This window comes from Mytilus californianus, unplaced genomic scaffold (genome assembly GCF_021869535.1).
Source record: "Mytilus californianus isolate M0D057914Y unplaced genomic scaffold, xbMytCali1.0.p SCAF_7, whole genome shotgun sequence".
In the NCBI taxonomy this organism is placed as follows: Eukaryota; Metazoa; Mollusca; class Bivalvia; order Mytilida; family Mytilidae; genus Mytilus; species Mytilus californianus.
The window spans coordinates 64,092,061-64,108,946 of NW_026262723.1; the positions used below are offsets into that span (position 1 = coordinate 64,092,061).

The 16,886-nt window shown below is 31.7% G+C and overlaps 1 protein-coding gene across 1 annotated transcript; it reads left to right on the forward strand.

Annotated features, from left to right (window-relative positions):
- Positions 1 to 6,065: 6,065 nt before the first annotated feature.
- LOC127707776 (adenosine deaminase 2-like) lies at positions 6,066 to 16,637 on the forward strand. The gene is made up of 4 exons (XM_052212537.1): positions 6,066 to 6,232; positions 11,313 to 11,514; positions 12,800 to 12,977; positions 14,969 to 16,637. The coding sequence occupies exons 2-4, from the start codon at positions 11,353 to 11,355 to the stop codon at positions 16,552 to 16,554; spliced, it is 1,926 nt and encodes a 641-aa protein (XP_052068497.1). The 5' UTR covers positions 6,066 to 6,232; positions 11,313 to 11,352; the 3' UTR covers positions 16,555 to 16,637.
- Positions 16,638 to 16,886: the final 249 nt, after the last annotated feature.

The following is a 16,886-nucleotide window of genomic DNA, read 5'->3' on the forward strand; positions in this document are numbered from 1 at the left end:
CAGTTGTAATCGTATTTTGGTACTAAAGGCGTAACATTTATGTTTTCTTCAAAATTCAATAAGGGTGCATTAGGTGGTTCCACTCAGATACTTATTCTTATTTGCTAAATGAGTACTCTGTATTGTTTTTAATGAAGCCCCTATGGATAGTGTCTTGCACGAAAAAAAAACTGGATGTAATTACAGGTGTAACTCTATACAGTCTGCGGGAGACAGATATGGAGGACTTTTACCTCAATAATCTTCTCATAAATCTGCAATTTCCTTGTATTGAACAAAACCACAGAAATCAATTTCTGGATTTGACAGAAGTTGCATTCTGAATTTAAAAACAATATTCTCGATTAAATATATGAGACGTATTCTTAATTGGACATGGCGATACCAATTCAACATAGACAGAACAAAATTGAATTCCGATCTCAGTACAATGATTTTAAACCACATCGTTCTATTCCAGATGAGATAACAAAAGAAAACCATAAGGGTGTGGATGGGGGTTTACATAATACAAAATAATGAGCAAAAAATACAAAGAATAGAGAGAAAATTGAACAAAAAAATAAAGAATAGAGAATAATGAGGTGCTAAAATATAAAAAATAGAGAATAATGGGCAAAAAGTATAAAGAATAGAGATAAATCCCTAAATAATTTTAAAAAATACAGAAATGAAGGACCCCCATCCAGACCCTCAACCATACTGAAAGGAAGAAAAGATAATTACTGTGATGTAAAACGATTTCCAAATGTTTACATAATAATCCTATAAATAAAACATAACGTTTATGGTTCCATCTTTTATTTTGGTTTCGATTAGATTGGAATGTATCTGCATTATGATGCCGTTTCAATAGATATATAGTGAATTGTATAATAAATAGTAGAGAAATAAAGATTTCCAGATTCATACTGAATAACAAAAACGCATTTTCCATCAAGTTGAATTCGTCGTCGGATATTGTTTTTGTAAAACAAAACACCGTCTGATTCGTAAGAAGGTAAGTCAAAATTTTAATTTCTTCATCGTTACTTTTATAAACTGCATAATTAACCTTTCAATTATAATTGTTTTGCACAGTTTTTAATAACTGCCTATGTAACTGTTAATTGCTTGGCTCAAACTTCTAAAAGGTATTTCTCTTTCATATTTTCGGATAGAAATTAACTAAAATAGTACGTGTTGTAAAATATACTAATAATGTTTTGTTTTCTTTAAAAAAGGTATAACCAACTATCTCTGAATTTGCCTCACTAACGAGGTCCATATTCGAAAGTTGAAGAAACCTAGTAGACTGTATATTCGTGTACATTCACTTTTGTATTTGTCCTTTATAGAAATTAGCGCCGATTGCAAATCTTTGATTATCTCTGTTGTATTAATCCACAACAACACCTACTTGTCTACTGTAGTGGGCATATGTTGAACTCTAGATGTTTCTGTTTGGCTACTGTCTCGCGGAGGTATTACTGTACACAGAATTTCCATTTTACTAAAACGAATTGTAGTTCCTTCACAATACTATTACACTTCAGTTTACCAAAGGCAATACAATTCCACATTTTTATATTTAGAAGAGCACCAAAATGAAGGACATTAAAAATCAAATTATCGAAAAAATATTCAAAACTGGCACAGTCCGACAAGACCAGCATACAACATTTAATACAAAAACAATGCATGTACACTCGCTTTAACACCTAACTTAGGTTTAGGCTATTTGTAACTGCCATTAAAACCGGAAATAATATCATATGCTCGAGAAGAGAGAGCTGAACGCGTCGTAGGTTTCACTCTTAGAGAATTTGCCTCTATTGTATTCCTTTGGATATGATGTATTCCTTTTAAATAAGTTTGATTATTATAAAATACCATTTAAATTAATTATTTATCTATTTTACATCAGTATATCTTTATCAAATTTTCTTTGGGGAGTTTTTTTATTGTTGCTCGTTGGTTACTCAAGACCAATTATTTTTTTAAAGCAAAATATATTAAACTGCTAAGGCTTAATCTTAATGTACTTGTCTTGTGTTAAATTAACAGAATTTACATTGAATACTTTTTTGAAATGATTAGTTTTGAGCTTAGATTTAATCCTAGCGATTGAATTTTGAGAAACATTATAACACATTAAAATATTTTGTTTTTTGCTTTGATATCATTATTCATTTTTACAGAAAAGCAAATTCTTACTCTACGTCATAAAACTGTTATGATGTAAGAAGGAAATATTGATTATATTTTGTTTAAAAAGTTAAAAATTATTGAAAAAGTTGAATGAATTTACATTAATGCTGCTTCAGTTCACATGGACAATTACATGAAGTCAAATGTCTCCTTAGTATTAAGATGGGCAATTCATTGAAGGATGAATTGTTATTTATACCAGAGATTAACATAATGTCAAATACTTTATTAAGCAGACCGCATTTGTATTAGTTCTTGTTGTCAGAACTTTGGGAAACCTAGTTATCACAGATTCTCCCGCTCGCCGCATAACTCTGGAACGGTAAAAGTCTACAGTCAAAATCGAATTTGACCTATATATTGTAGTCCGTGACATTGTTTAAATTCAAAAAGATTATGTCTAGTGGAACATATACCATCATCCTAAAACAAACAAGAAAAATGTGTTTTAAAGATAAAATGTTAACACAGAGATATGTCTCGCCTTTTTGTTATTTTGATAGTAAAATGCAAAATAATTTTAATGTTGAAATCAAAATAGCAATATTTTAACATGTAAGTTATGAAAAATATTCAACAGTGTTTAAAGTCAATGAAACATGACTGAGGTACAGGGCCAATCATTCTCCATTGAAATGAGATGTGCCAATGCTACTACATATGCATACCAAATATCATTGACCTACCACTAGTGGTTCCTCAATAACTGACCTAATCACAAACTAATACATTGTTGATGACGCCGCCGACACCGGAAACAGCATACCTATGTCTTGCTATGTCTATACATTTTTTATATGATTTCTGCCTGTATAATACCTACCAGCTTCTGTCATTAGCTGATATATATTTTAAATATGTATTAGATACAATACAAAGGTAACAAAGAAACAGGCCGGTAACAACCGTTGCCGGATAGTTTTTCTGCACGAGTAGTCAGGTCAAGGTCCGAGGCGATAGCCGAGGACCTTGACCTGACTACAAGTGCAGAAAAACTATACGGCAGTTTGTTTTCGGCCTGTTTTTTTATACCTTTGTTTTGTATCTGACTTGTACGACGTTTCAAGAAAGAAGTAGTACATTTTTCATTTAGAAGAGGTAGCAACATTAAACAGATAAGAAACTTAAATGGCCATATACCAGTTAATGTAAGTTACAGTTTAAACAAACTTTTTTTTCACTTCCCTTCAGCCGAGAGTTTTTTTCTCAAGAAATTCAAGAATTTAATAATTTTATAAAAAAAGAACCATATCAAGTAAAAGATGAATGTCTTACATATTTGAGACTTTTTAAAATGCAACTTCGTAAGTAAGTAATGTATGAAAAAGATTTCAAGAGTAAGCAAGCTAACCGATTTTTATTTTGGGGAAAACGGAAAAGGGCAGAGGGAGGTTAAAATTAATTTAAAATAAACAGGCTTGATCCTTTTTTTGTTTAAGAAATGAAGGATGTGCCATTCCATTCCCTCATTCCCCCTTAAAAAATAATAAAAATCGTACTTTTGCTCCCAAATATATGAATTCAATATACATGTATAAAACGAATGAATTTCCTATTTCATTAGTGAATGAAACGTTATAAAAAAAAATGGATTTTGTCTTGTTATTAGATATATATATAGGCATATATTTTTGATTATTTTAAAAATTTTCATGCTTATAGGTTTTTATATGTCTCTAATAGTGTTGGTCAGGATTAAACACATGTCACAATATGATCCAATCGCAGCTAACCGTCCAAAATTGGTGACATAAATTGAATGATTTTCTTCAAGATTTGCTGCCTATTTGAACATGTATTACACGGACACTTTTTATTTATAGGATCAATCGTGCATTGGTGAGTTGATAGGAGTTTTATCTTTTGATTAGATTAGATTTTTTTTATATATATTTCCTGTCTTTTTATTGAAATATAAACGTCGGTACCAGCATTTCTTTACTTTCAGATAGAATTGTCCAGAATACTACTCATGTCCATATATTGAAAAAAAAATACATTTACGGACTGACCATTTAGCTTCAAAAGGGGGGTATGTTTTTTCTGAGTAAGAAAACTATTTAGTTTTTCAACGCTATCACCCAAATATTTTTTTTCGAAATCAGCACTATTATATACGGTTTTCGGAAAATCAGGAATCATATTAACATTATTTTGTCATCTGTTTGACCACAATATATATTTCTCATAAAATTGGGGATCAGAATATTTTTTTAGGAAAAATCCATAACCCCCCTTTTGAAGTTAAATGGTCAATCCCTTAGTCTACTGATATGAATAGTAATATACTGGAATTGTTTGAAAAAAATATAGTTATTGATGCCAACGTAAATATTTTAATAAAAAGACAGGAAATATGTCGGTGTAACAAAAAGTTCAAATCTAATTGAAATTTAAAGTGCCCATGAACTCACTGACCATGCACGAGTGATTCTATTCATAAAAAGTGTCCGTGTAATAAATAAAAATTGTCCGTGTATCATCTAAAAAGTGTCCGTGTAACACCCGTTAATGTACTGTTTTTCTATAGCTCTGCTGGGGGGGGCAAAGTCGTACAAATTATAAATAGTGAGATGTTCTTTAAATTTGATAAGCTTCGTTAGCACATACTTACAACTTCTCGTCCAATCAAATTGCTTATATTTGCCTTCTAATTTTCATAGTACATACTTTTCCTGTGTACTAAGTAACTACGCATGAATGACCACAAGGGTAAGATTTCATTGTATCGTAATCAAGATATTTAAAACAAAAATTGCCACTGGCTATTTTGAAATAAAATGCTGTGTTCCAAATTAAATTAAATAGTTTGTAATTAGTTTTCACGTTGATTTTTAAATATTCTGCTATTAAAATCTTTGGATCTAAAAATTGTTTTTGACAATTGCAAATTTTATTATTTAAATAAAGGGTAATACATATGGTTCTTTATACCTTGATTAGAGTACAACGATATCTTAAAATTATGATAATGTATCATCCATGCAATTACTTTGTACACAGAAAAGTGTGTACTATGAAACCTTGTGCAGGAAAATTAAAGCAACTTGGTGATAATTTTTTAAACTTTCTTAAGGAAGGTGATCTATTTCGTCATGAATTGATTGATTTATTGATTATTGGTTGCTTAATGTCCAGTGGCAAAATTTCATGCATGTTCAGGACGATGTCATGAATTGAAAAACTGTGATTATGTCTGAAGATAATGTGCCACCTATATATACATATAAACATATTCTGATAAATCTTTTAGTTTTTACTTTGAAATAATAAAAAAAAAAACACAAAACACAAAACCTATAATCTCTGATCTATTGGTAGTTGCTTTTTAATGCCTTTCTGCTAGACTATATCTATGGGGACAAACTATCTCTAAGTTTCAAATTTTATTAAAGCTTTAGTTTTACTGTGAAATTAAAAAATGTTTTCAAAACATGTAAAGCTTCCACTGCAATTTAATTATTGCCTGCTTTTGGTCAATTTATTTTGTCATCTTACCATGTAAGAAGAAATGTATAGTAAAACACCGCTTTATATCAGTATACATACTTACACCAGTCGCTACCATCTTTTCATTCTGGAGTGAAGGGCCGTTTGAAATCACATATTTTACAATAATACTAGTGAGTAGATTTACAAAACTTCGTTAATGAGCTCCTTTTAACAAACACATGTGATACAAGTAGTCAGCCAAAATAAACTATCAATAGACCAATTAAAAGATTACTCGAGTTGTAAATATGTGCTAAATTGGATAGTCTATGAAAAGGTATATACTATGAAATTAAGAGCTCGGGGCAAGCCCCTCGCTCTAAATTTCATAGTATATACCTTTCCATAGACTTACCTAGACTAAAAGTTCATCTGAAGTAAAATTGTCAAATTAGTCATCTGATTTGGTTAAATATAGTGTGAATACTGTTGAAATTTGTTAATTTAGAGTAGATTGTCACTCGATATTATTAGGACCTGAATAACAGTTGAAGAAGGACGCTCGACGCACTGATCTGTGGAATAAAATAGACGGGGATACATAAGCAAAGTAAGACTATTTAATACTTATTTGTCAGCAGCTGTTTTACTACTGTTGCAGTCATTCATGCATGATTAATAATTTGTGTAAGATGATTCAACTAGTTCGCCAAAATATCCATCCTTAGGAATATATTCCATAATATTGTTATTAGAATCTCGACCAATATGTGTTGATAAAAAACTACTTAATGTAAAAATAAGGAGATGTGGTAGGATTGCCAAATTGAATTATAAACTCTCCACCAGAGACCAAATATCGTAGAAGTTAACAACTATAGGTCACCGTACGGCTTCAACAATGAGCAAAACCCATACCGCATAGGAAGCTTTTATAAAAAGACCCGAAATGACAAATGTAAAACAATTCAAAGTAACGGCCTGATTGGTGTACAAAACAATAAACGCAAAACAAATATGATATTAAAGGTTCCCTCCTGGCTTAGGAAAGGTTCATAGAGAATGTAGCTAGTTTAAACGTGTTTGAGCTTGGTAATTGCGTTCATTTCCAGTAAAACCTTGTTGTTTAAACCAAGTTATCGGGTATTGAAATTGACCTTTTATAAACACCAATAACGTCAAAAACTGTGTCTGGACGCTCTCATGGTTAATTAAAGGATTTTTGTTTGTCTAACGTCAAGTGGCAAATATTTCATACATATTCAGTTCGAAATCAAATTTATAATCTTTTTGATAGGTGTCTATAAAAATAGGTTAAGCGGGATGAAAGACGTAAAAAGGGGAGTATTTTGGGACGCCTTGTTATAGCACTTCTACAGACCCCCAAAATAATTATTTCGGTGTTTTTTAACGTGAACAAAGCGTGGGAGTCTCCAAACACTAGGCATTGGATTTAACACACCGTTGCTGACACGACCTGGCTGCGTATCTATATATCCAGTACAATCGAAAGTACGCCCTATGAGCATTGTTCTTGCTGTAGTACGGGACCAACCAAATGACCATATTTCTACACGCTAGTCAACGCTTTGGTATGTTTTGCGCCCATAAGTATAATTTTTTTTCAAGGGAGCAAATGTTGATGTATGAATAATTTCGATTTTAGTGGTTTTACCATAGCTCGATTGCTGCACTCGCTAAAACTGATTGTAAGAGTGCTTGTCTGTCATACAAGTAAGAGGTTTAGCTAGCTATAAAACCAGGTTTAATCCACCATTTTCTACATAAGGAAATGCCTGTACCAAGTCAAGAATATGACAGTTGTTTTCTATTCGTTTGATGTGTTTGAGCTTTTGATTTTGCCATTTGATAAGGTACTTTCCGTTTTGAATTTTCCTTGGAGTTCGGTATTTTTGTTATTTTACTTTTTTTTGTTGATTTTTCTAAATTAAGAAAGCTCTGACGGGCATAAATTTTTGATTTGTTAAACATGTACAAATAAAACAGGAGCTACAATCAAAAGGGCCAAGTCGTCTATGATCATAATTTCTCGGGAGTTCGGAACCTTATTGGAAAAAAAGGAGTAATAAAATCGCACCTGCATCTACAGGTATGTACCATGCTAATACCGAAGCACTGACTAAATACGGGGGACTATAATGTGTGCTTCAGAATAATGGGATGACAGGTTGTAACGTTATTCACTGTAAATTCATACGTTACCAGTTTTCAGTATTTTTATATCGGCGTAAAACAGATAACGTTTACCTAAGATTAACATTTAGGTTTCAAACATTAGTTTCATTACAATGTTAAAGTGATAAACAGAAAATACATCACTCCTTTAATATTAAATTTGTATTACGTAGTCTCTTTACAAATTTGGCTAAAATTCATTCAGTTTAAATATTCCTCTGTAAACATATTATTAGAAACGTATACTGTGTTATAAGAAAATTAGAATTTATATTTTCCTTTTTTCGGTAAATGTATTTTAAAATGTTGTAGTAAACCTTCATAAGTGATTGAATGTGTTTCTAAATTATTTCAAGGTTTACTTCGAATTTGTATGCACCGTGTAAGTAAATAGTAACACATATAAGAATAATGAGATGCTTTATGATTGTCAATAAGAAAACCATCCACCTGAGTCTAAATACGATATGTATGTAAGCAACTTTAGGTCACCGTATGGACTTCATTTATATATTTTTTTTTCATTTTGCATATGTTTGTATTACCACCGCTTCGAAAATTGGGAGTATACTGGTTTATGTTCGTCTGTCCGTCCCATAAAATTTTGGTCGTTTATTGCTTAGGAACATCATATCAGAGCGTCCGGAAATTTGGTATCAAGCTTTGTGTGAGCATGCTTTACTGCGTGATGCATTGCTCATTCACTTCCTGTTTACCGAATGTATTTATATTCTTGCACATTATGACCATGATTTCAAATTTTCTTTGCATGTTTCTCATGAACTACAAATGAAGGCTTTCTGAAAATTTGTAACCAACCTTAATGTGATCATGCTTGTCATGTGAGAAGTTTTCTCCATCAATAAAAACTGACCGCCACGAAATAGCTCAATAGTGTCGAAAGTAGCGTCAAACACAAAATTTATCAATCAACCAACCAACACCAACGTATGCGAATAAACTACAAAGCCGTCTGTATCAACGTCTTTCATACTTTTAAGTTGACAAGTTAGATTAGTCATGTCTACCCTTTTTATAGTTGACTATACGGTATGGGTTCCCCCCATTGATGAGGGCCGTAAAGTGACTTATAGTTGCTTAAATCCACATCATTTGATATCTACTGGATATTTGTCCCAATAGAGGTCAAAACACACTCTCATTATTTTATCTATAATGTATTCATTACAGTAGCTTAAAACTGTACTCAATAATATTCCTGACACAACACATGATTGGAAAGTCCAGTTACAGATCAACTTTCAAACATATACAAATTAATACGATCCTTGACCTTTGGCATTATTTCTCCAGATGAAATAGTATATCTGAAGACAGTACACGTGTTGATTTTATACAATCGTGGGTAGGGTTTATGCAGCTTGAACAAAAAGACTGTATGAGTGTGATTTCTTAGAAAACATAATTTTAAAGGAAATGATTTGTCAAATTAATTTCAAACTGCGATGACATTTTTGTTTTCAAACCAGAATATTTATGTTTAAGGAAAGTCACTGTGAACTTGCAATGACATTATCAAAGACAAAAAAATTCACACACTCAGGTGACAGATATAGTACGAAAAAGTAGGAATTCTGAGATAACAGATTTGATAATTTCAATAAATTGATTTTGTCTTCAATGTTTTCAAATCATAGTTAAACAAAAAACATTCAAGACATCGAAAGACAAAATATTTAAAAAAACCATTTAAACCGAATGAGCTAAATAGAATAGATTATTAATGGCAAGGATACGGTGCAAAAATTAGTTGGCATGCATTTTGTAGCCTGACACAATAACAAATTAAAAAATATTAATACTCAAATTATTCAGTTTAAAGGATGAAATTTAATACAATTGATCGTTTTTAAATGAAAAATGCCACAAATGCTTTTATATAGATATAACGTTGTGTCTACTTGTGTCCTCCTGTATCCCCCTGTTTCTTAAAGTTTTATATAGAAATTGCACTGTATCCAGCTGTGTCTGCCTGTAGCCATTGTTTCTTTAATTTTTATATAGAAATTGCACTGTGTCCGCCTGTTGCCACCATTTTCTATATTTTTATATAGAAATAACTTTGTGTCCACTTGTGTCAGCCTGTATCCCTCGGTTTCTATAATTTGCATATAGAAATTATAGCATTGTGTCCCTTTTTCTTTAATTGTTATTTATAATAAATGCATGACTCCCATTTTCGGCAATTCATTTATGTGTAGGTCGTGGTAATGTAGGGACTATCTTATTATATGGGAACGTTTAATTAACGGTGTTTTAGGCAATCGATTTCATAACAAATACGATGAAATGGTAGGAATTGTGTGAGTTTCCTAATTGTGAGTATATGAATGTAAATCATGCAATTTATCAGTTAGGAAGTATCTTTTTATTTATTTACAGTTCAAATAAATAAATTCTATAAATTTTAGTTACAACTAAAGTTTATTCCACAGCCAATATTTGATTTCAACTCTACATCAGATACGATTTCATTAGTAAGGTAATTAACTAAAATCAAATTTTCATATAAAATGCCTTCAAAATGAAATTCAAAGGTTGATTACCCTATATAATCTGAAATTTTATAAGCGTATTAGCTTTAATATAATTGAATTTGTAATCAATTTCAATCATAAAATTTAATCCTTTCAAGCTGAAATGGCTTGGGTCAGTTGTAACTCATTTACAGAAATTCTTTGTTTTGAATTGTTTATAGGCATAAACAAAAGGACAATCCCTTGTCTGGAACATGATTTACATTTACAATTACGACACATAAAATCCTACAATTTCATTGGTCCATAGCACTTTGCTATATTCTAATACATGTAGGTAGAAGATTCAATCATGCAAACGGAATAAAACAAATGTTTATCATTTACATGCACTATCAGTTTATTCAAATTGCTGTTGCATGTATACGAGTCTGTGAATAAGAAAATTCTGTCTTTCCTACCGATTTACACCCGTACTGTTTTACAAATTTTCCTTTGATGTTTTTACCAATGAAACACATATAATACTCAAAATTAAAGACTAAAGCTTATACAAAGCTTTCTCGTATAAGCAGCCATGCAATAATATCAAATAGTCAAAATAATACACATAAAGAGTCTTATTGTAATAATAATACAAAAAGAAAGAAAAGAAACGGAAATAAATGAGGATCGAGCTTATACCTGCAAGATGTAATCTCAGCGTTTACTCAACATTGCGTCCTATAGTACCTTGCGGCTACAATTACGGTATGCAAATATCATGTATCATATATATAAATGTTCGAGTCCTTTGTGTTGATTGAATAACGTTTATTCTATTTCAAAATTAGCTTCTGCTCTTAAGAATATTTGCTGAAAATACTAAAATTATTCTAAATTAAAGCTATAAATCGCTATATCACTACTACATATATGCATGTACAAAAAAATAGGCACAGGATCAGATTCATATTTTATAAACTGTTTGACATTTTAAGTCCAACTTTTTAATAGGTGCTCTGAAGTGCGATTCTTGAAACCTTTATAACTGAGGATGGGAGATGTTGCTTTGGCAGTGGTAATAGTCAGTGTATTGACTCTGACTTTAGCACAGACCAGTGATGTCAATCAGTTTGAATACAACTACTCATTAATGCGAAATGCACTTCACGAAAAAGAAGATAACTTAGCAGGATATAAGCAAGTCTACACAGAGGTCTGTATACTTAATTACATACTGCTATATATGTTCATTTTTTAGCACAGTTCATATTCTTAGTTTTGTTTAACTCAATTAAGCGGTGCTTAGAAAGTTCGCTCCAAGCATGTATGTGATAATTAAGTTTTTGTACCTTGGCACTTCATGGCTAAATGTTGACACATTTTATCAATTTTGTTGCTTAAAAAGTGCATCTGTGTATGTATATACTGCGTTTTCAGCAGTGTTAGGACAAGTGCATGAATATATCAATGAATTAAAACAATCATATTCGTTTCTGTTTAATTATTTGTGGCCACCGTATTATTTTTAAATAACGAACTTAATGCACATCTGTCATGAATAACTTGATTTATTAAGGAAACGACAACTTATATTCATGCCAGGGGCCTGGTTTTCGAAAGTATCTTATGACTAAGACATGTCTTACGATGGTCTTATGACATGTCATAGTCGTAAGATATGTTTTCGAAATTAAGTGTCCCAAGTTGCGATATGTCATAACTTTTATCGTAGACTTAAGACACCTCGCGACATGACTTATGATGGTCTTATGATCATCAACTCAAATCTTAACTACTTTTCATGTATAATTTCATGTTCAGTACAATTATAAAAATAATAGTTGTGTTGCTCAGTCAGCTAAATAGTAAAGATTTATTCTTCTCCACTTCGTCAATTAAAATTTGATTCTCCTGCGACGTAAAATTTGGACTCTTTTTCTTACTCATGATTTTTTATAATACATATATATATTATTTCTTAAAAGTTTCCTTATATAGTACGTTATTAACGTATTTGCACGGGGATTTCGTTAAGCGGGTACTCGATGTACCGAATCTTAAAAGTATTCACAATCAAATAACACTTCCTGTATGATAATACATGAACGCGAAGTTCAAGATTAATTATATATACAAACTAAATTTAAACAAATTATCTTTCCTTTTCATACATAATTTCATGTTCATTATAATGAAAAAAATTAAATATTCGCAAATAATAAGAATAGTAATAATTAGTATGTTCATACTTATTATTTTTTTTATTTATTTTAATCATTATTTAAAATAAAAGAAAATATGTCCACTTATAACAGTCATAAGAGCATCACAGGTATGACTATCTTGGGACAACTTTGATTTACATTCTATGACATATCATATGATAGTCATAAGATGGTCATAAAATTTGTCCTAAGATATATCTTATGACATATCTTAGGATACTTTCGAAAACCAGGCCCCTCGTTGTAACTTGCAAGATAAATTCTATTTAATAGGATGAACAGATTGTGTACAGTTATTTTGAGTACTTAAAATGGAAAGAATTTGAAAGAACGCGCAATGATTTCCCGCCAGCAAGACCACTCAAACTTCATATAGATGACACAAAAATGTCGGAAGTATACAAGCTGCTTAAAAAATTTCCAAAAGGTGGAAATATTCATTTGCATCATAGTGAGTTGTGCTTTTATTTTTCTTAAAATCTACTATATTCCATTTATTTATGTCCACTTTTAAAACATTTGAAATGTCGGGGAAATTCTAAAAAGTGTCCGAACGTTGCTGTTACAATTATCCGTGAAAGTTGATAAGATGTAGTTTGGATTTCGTATTCATTAACAAAATTTGGACAAAAGAGGATTAATGTTATGTAAAGACAGTTTTGGATTAAATTCCGTTTTATATCAACCAAATTTCTTGGAAGAAAGAGCGCTGTAATAATTCTACATTTAATTAATTGTTTAATATTTAACCGAGCCTGCAACATATCTGACACAACACCACCAAATCTTCAATTAACAAGAACACGAAGAGACTATTAGTTCAAGAAAATGATTGTTTAAAAAATTGGTTAATTCTTTATCTCTCTATACTTTGTTCTTAAAAAAAGTCAAATACAGTCAAAGAGAGGCGAAAGATACCAAAGGGACATTCAAACTCATAAATCGAAAATAAACTGACAAAGCCATGGCTAAAAAAAAAGACCAACAGACAAACAATAGTACACAAAACACAACATAGTAAACTAAAGATTGAGCAACAAGCTAGAACCCCAACAAAAAACCTGTATATAAAGTCCATCCTCATAACCACTAAAAACTGACCTTATAATAAAGGCGACCTTTAAATTGAGATACAAAGGTGTTATATACTAGCACTACAGTGGAACAAGAAAAAGGGTTACCTGACAAGACAACTAAGTTCTTGCTTAATAAGGATGACCTAGAGAAAAGGTTTGTCTGTAATCTATAAAGCTTAAATACTGGAAAATAATCATTAAAACAACAAATTTGTCGTTGGTAACTAACTGGAAGTAAAAGCAGCCGCTTAGTTCAATAATTTATGACCTACGGAGGGGAAATTTCTGTCTTATTAGTCTTATAGCTCCTTAACTGTTTCGGTTCTTATACATTCCTGACTTTCAAATATTTGTCTTCGAGCGTTCCGGACGAAGTTAAATCCAGAAAAGCGTTTCAAGAGCATTATTATATTTATGTCGAGTAATTTTTTTCTAATGGGATCAATTGGGACTTCAGTGGATAACACATCAATCTGCGTTATAAAACAAAACAACCTTGTTAAATGATATAAGCGCCTTGACTTTTGCAAGTTTAAATACTTTGCGTCACATCTAAGATAGCCTTTTGTTTTAATAATGTAAATTCTAAATTAACAGCCTATGTCCCTCTAAAATTAGTTCAAAATTGTTTTATTACTTGTGTTTAAAGACATTTATAAACCGGGACCTCGAAGCTTAGAGTTAAGGTTGAAGTTTCGCATACTAGCAGAATAGCAGTATTAAGGTTCGTGTACTAAAATCACAGTTTAAGAGATAAAATGTTTGAAATAGCTGTTTTAATGTTTATAGAAATCGTTTATAAATAAAAAGTCACGTAAAGTGCATAATGCTTATTCATCGCCACGAAAAAAAAACCAATATGATGTCTTTGTTCAATTTTCAAATAGTCCCCTCCCTATTTTGTGCTTCTTATCCCCTTGGAACTCGTGATGAGAGTGAATGTTTTTATTTATTTTATATTCACTCGCTCTATGTCCATAATACAAACATAGTATTGTAGTTGCTGCGTGATATAATCAGCTATATCAAGATATGTTTTTTTTTTTTTCGTACATTCCATTCATTTATCTAGCTTGTAAAAGTTAAAAAAAATCAATAGATATAGGAAGATGTGGTATGAGTGCCAATGAGACAACTCTCCATCCAAGTTACAATTTATAAAAGTAAACCATTATAGGTCAAGGTACGGCCTTCAACACGGAGCATTGGCAAGTTTACATTCCATAACTCCAAATACTTTGCAGACAATTAGGGTGCAAAAGGATCTTACAATGTACAACAATAAATAATTATTTGTTATTTTATATAGTTAAAATGATACACCTTTAACTTAAATTCAGATCGTATTATCTTCATCTACTTGCAGATCACGTGGTCAGCAAGCAAAAAATGCTTGAGTTAATATTTTCCAGTTTTTTATACGACCATTTATATGTCAAAGCTAGTGCACCTGCTATGTGGAATCTAGATTTTTTCTTGAATCCTCCTCAAGGATGGAACAAAGTCAAAGACAATCCTGCATATACAAAAGATATTCTAGTAAAGCATGCAACACTCCTTGGTGTAATTGACACGAAAGCAACTAACAATCCAACAAACAGTGACCAACGATGGAAAGAAATGAATCCTTTGTTTGGTGTTTTGGGTTCTAACATCATCAATCATGCAAATTTTTCAAAGATTTATATGAACGCATTACTTCAGCAAGCAATGGATGAAAATGTTCAGTATTTAGAAACTAAATCTTCATCATCTAACAAATTGTACGTGTTAGATCCAGACAGAAGCTATTTAGTAAAAAATGGAAAACGCTTCATTGACAATGACTTGGGTGAGCTGGAATTACAATTTACAAATGAGGTTGTCCAAAAGTTCAAACAAAATAATCCAAACTTCGTCGGATACAAAAGAATCATTAATTCTTATCGCGGTAAAGATGAACAATATATTTTGAAAAATGCTAAAAAAGCGTTGACGTTATTTGAAAAGTATCCTGATTTAGTATCGGGATTTGACCTTGTGGCTGAGGAAGACAAAGGGTATTCCCTTTTATTCTACCTTGACGATTTTGCGAAGATGGCAGCTCAGAATGTCTCATTGCCATACTTTTTTCATACAGGAGAAACAAACTGGCCAGACGATCTCCTTTCTTCACCACATAACGACGATCCTGTTCCTACCATGGGGAATGTTTACGATGCAATTCTTCTTGGCGCCAAAAGAGTAGGTCATGGAATAGGTTATGTGAAACATCCTTATCTGATGGAAGTTTTGAAAAAGAAGAACATTGCAATAGAAGTAAATCCAACTAGTAACAAAATGTTAGGTTACGTTGCAGATCAGCGACATCATCCAGCCATCACCTATCTTCGGTATGGAATACCTATTGTACTGGGTTCCGACGATCCAGCTACTTTTGGCTATGATGAATTTACCGTCGACTGGTATGAGGCTTTTATGAGTTGGGGACTCAATCTGGCCGATCTACGACATCTATCCTTTAATTCCTTACGTTATAGTTCTCTCTCTAGTTCAGAGAAGAATGTGGCGTACCAAAAATGGAAACTTTCATATGACAGTTTTATTCTAAATACAAAGACAATTGCATGTAAACACACATTTCAAAACACTTCTCCACACATTTTTAGAATTTTTCCACAGGAAAGCGATACGAAAGGTGGAACAAAAATCCAGGTATTTGGAAGAAACTTTCACGTTGCTATTTGCAAGAAAATAATATGTAAATTTGGCGATATAAATACAAAAGGAACATTTGTATACAGTCACAGAATAATGTGCTACTCTCCAGACTTGTCTCACGGAAATACAATACATTCGCGCGTTGTACCATTGACCATCTCCCTCGATGGTGGTTTAACGTACATACAGAACACATTTACTTTTTCGTATTTTCAAAACAATCACTTACCAATTCCTGATATTTTTGGATAATGAACATATGCCATTTTACAAGCAAAGACAAACGGTCAAATGGATTAGTACAGAAATATCTGGTTACAGACCATCGCCTCTAGCATCTGTTTGTTTTTCTGAAATATCCATCATCAAATCAACTAAAGTGATGACACCACATCCAAAAAAACAACTATTATCTTATTTCTTTTTGTGAAACCAAACCAAACAGACAAAACACGGATCAAAAATGGCAACACACATTAAAACACTATAGTATCCGAATAAACAGGGTAACAATATAAAGTTTTTACCTAAAAAAAAAACATATACTTGTTGATTTTACAGTGGTCAAAATGTACTAATTATAG

Coding starts and splice junctions, on each gene's coding strand:
- LOC127707776 (XM_052212537.1), top strand. CDS start 11,353: ATGGGAGATGTTGCTTTGGCAGTGGTAATAGTCAGTGTATTGACTCTG. Junction 11,515..12,799: donor ATAAGCAAGTCTACACAGAG/GTCTGTATACTT, acceptor TCTATTTAATAG/GATGAACAGATTGTGTACAG. Junction 12,978..14,968: donor AAATATTCATTTGCATCATA/GTGAGTTGTGCT, acceptor ATCTACTTGCAG/ATCACGTGGTCAGCAAGCAA.